The sequence below is a fragment of the Austrofundulus limnaeus genome, unplaced genomic scaffold (genome assembly GCF_001266775.1).
Source record: "Austrofundulus limnaeus strain Quisiro unplaced genomic scaffold, Austrofundulus_limnaeus-1.0 Scaffold511, whole genome shotgun sequence".
NCBI classification, from domain to species: Eukaryota; Metazoa; Chordata; class Actinopteri; order Cyprinodontiformes; family Rivulidae; genus Austrofundulus; species Austrofundulus limnaeus.
Genome location: NW_013952913.1, coordinates 264,890 through 266,491, shown reverse-complemented (window position 1 = coordinate 266,491; position 1,602 = coordinate 264,890). Strand labels below are relative to the sequence as shown.

The window sequence follows — 1,602 nt, the reverse complement described above, 5'->3', positions numbered from 1 at the left end:
ACCTCGCAATACTTTTGCGTTACCTCGCAATACTCTTGCGTTACCTCACAATACTTTTGCGTTACCTCGCAATACTTTTGCGTTACCTCGCAATATTGTTTTGCGTTACCTCGCAATACTTTTGCGTTACCTCGCAATATTGTTTTGCGTTCCCACGCAAAAGTTTCATTTGTATATGAACTGTATTAAATCAGACTTTTATTTTGAAATATCCGGTTACCAAAACAGGATGTGTCGCCACAAGTTCTTGAAATTGACATTGATGTTGTGTGGCAGTACTGTATTTAAATATTGACATATGACACACTTCCATGCGTGGCTGTGTGATAAATTCATTCTGAAGCTGAATTAAAGCAGTAGGCTAACTCTCTAATGGTGAGCATGTGAGTTTGTTAATAAACCGTTAGGTACAACAGTGATAAAGGACTTTTGCGAGGGAACGCAAAAGATATTACGAGGTAACGCAATACTTTGAGGACACGAGGCGATATGGTTTTTTTTTTCTTTTTACGTTACCTCGCAAAAGACGTTAAACACTGTTGTGCCTGCCGGTTTATTAACAAACTCACATGTTCACCATTAGCGAGTTAGCCTACTGCTTTAATTCAGCTTCAGAATGAAAATATCACACAAACACACATGGAAGTATGTCATATGCCGATATTTTAACACAGTTCAGCCATGCAACATCAGTGTCAATTTCACAAACTTGTGGCGACACATCCTGTTTTGGTAACTGGATATTTCAAAATAAAAGTCTGATTTAATTCAGTTCATTTACAAATCATTCTTTTGTGTGGGAACGCAAAAGTATTGTGAGGTAACGCAAAAGAAAAAACTCCCCCATGTCCCCTCGCGGGCTCCGTACAGTACAGTAGTGTTTGACTCTGAGCCTCTTCTGTTTTTCTGTTTCAGTGTGAGAACTTGTCCAGGTCAGCCGAGGCCAACTCTCCGGCCCGTGAAGACTTCGAACAGATGCTGCTGATCGCTCACTACTTCGCCACGAGATCTGCTGCAAAAGGCGCCGAACAGCTGGTAGATTAACAAAAACTCAGACCGAAGCTGGAATTTTCCGCCGCCCTACGTAAATACGACACAAGGTTTCTTCTTGCGTGTTTTCAGGCGAGCGTCGCAGCCAAGCTGTCGGTGTCTCTGCTGCGTCACACCGAGCTCATTCCTGCAGACAAGGCTTTCTACGAAGCTGGTCTGGCTTGCAGGGTGAGTCCAACAGTGAAACAACAGGAAAATATTGAAGCTTTAGTTCTAGGATATTCAGCTGGTGGCCCACCGGCCGTATGGAGATCCGACCCCCTGTCAAAAAAAAGTTATTCTTTTTTTTATTATTATTTCATTTAATATAAAAATGTTGAGAATCTGAGAGAAATTGAGATCTGTAGAGTCAGTGAGGTGGAGTTTGTGGGTGTTGTTGATGAAAAGCTGACGTGGAAATCTCACATAAATCATTTAAGACCAAAAATAACCAAATCCATTGCAGTATTATACAAAGTAAAGGACTTATTTAATGATAAAGCACTGTTTATACAGTGGTTTGCAAAAGTATTCATACCCCTTGAACTTTTCCATATTTTGTCACATTACAAC

General features: G+C 40.8%; 1 protein-coding gene across 1 annotated transcript in view; it reads left to right on the top strand.

Annotated features, from left to right (window-relative positions):
- The window catches only part of ift172 (intraflagellar transport 172), a gene marked incomplete in the record, with an annotated part of 65,169 nt that overhangs the window by 52,313 nt on the left and 11,254 nt on the right, over window positions 1-1,602 (top strand). Inside the window, 2 exon segments of the mRNA XM_014025942.1 lie at window positions 916-1,035; window positions 1,123-1,218. Coding sequence (XP_013881396.1) covers window positions 916-1,035; window positions 1,123-1,218 — 216 coding nt within the window.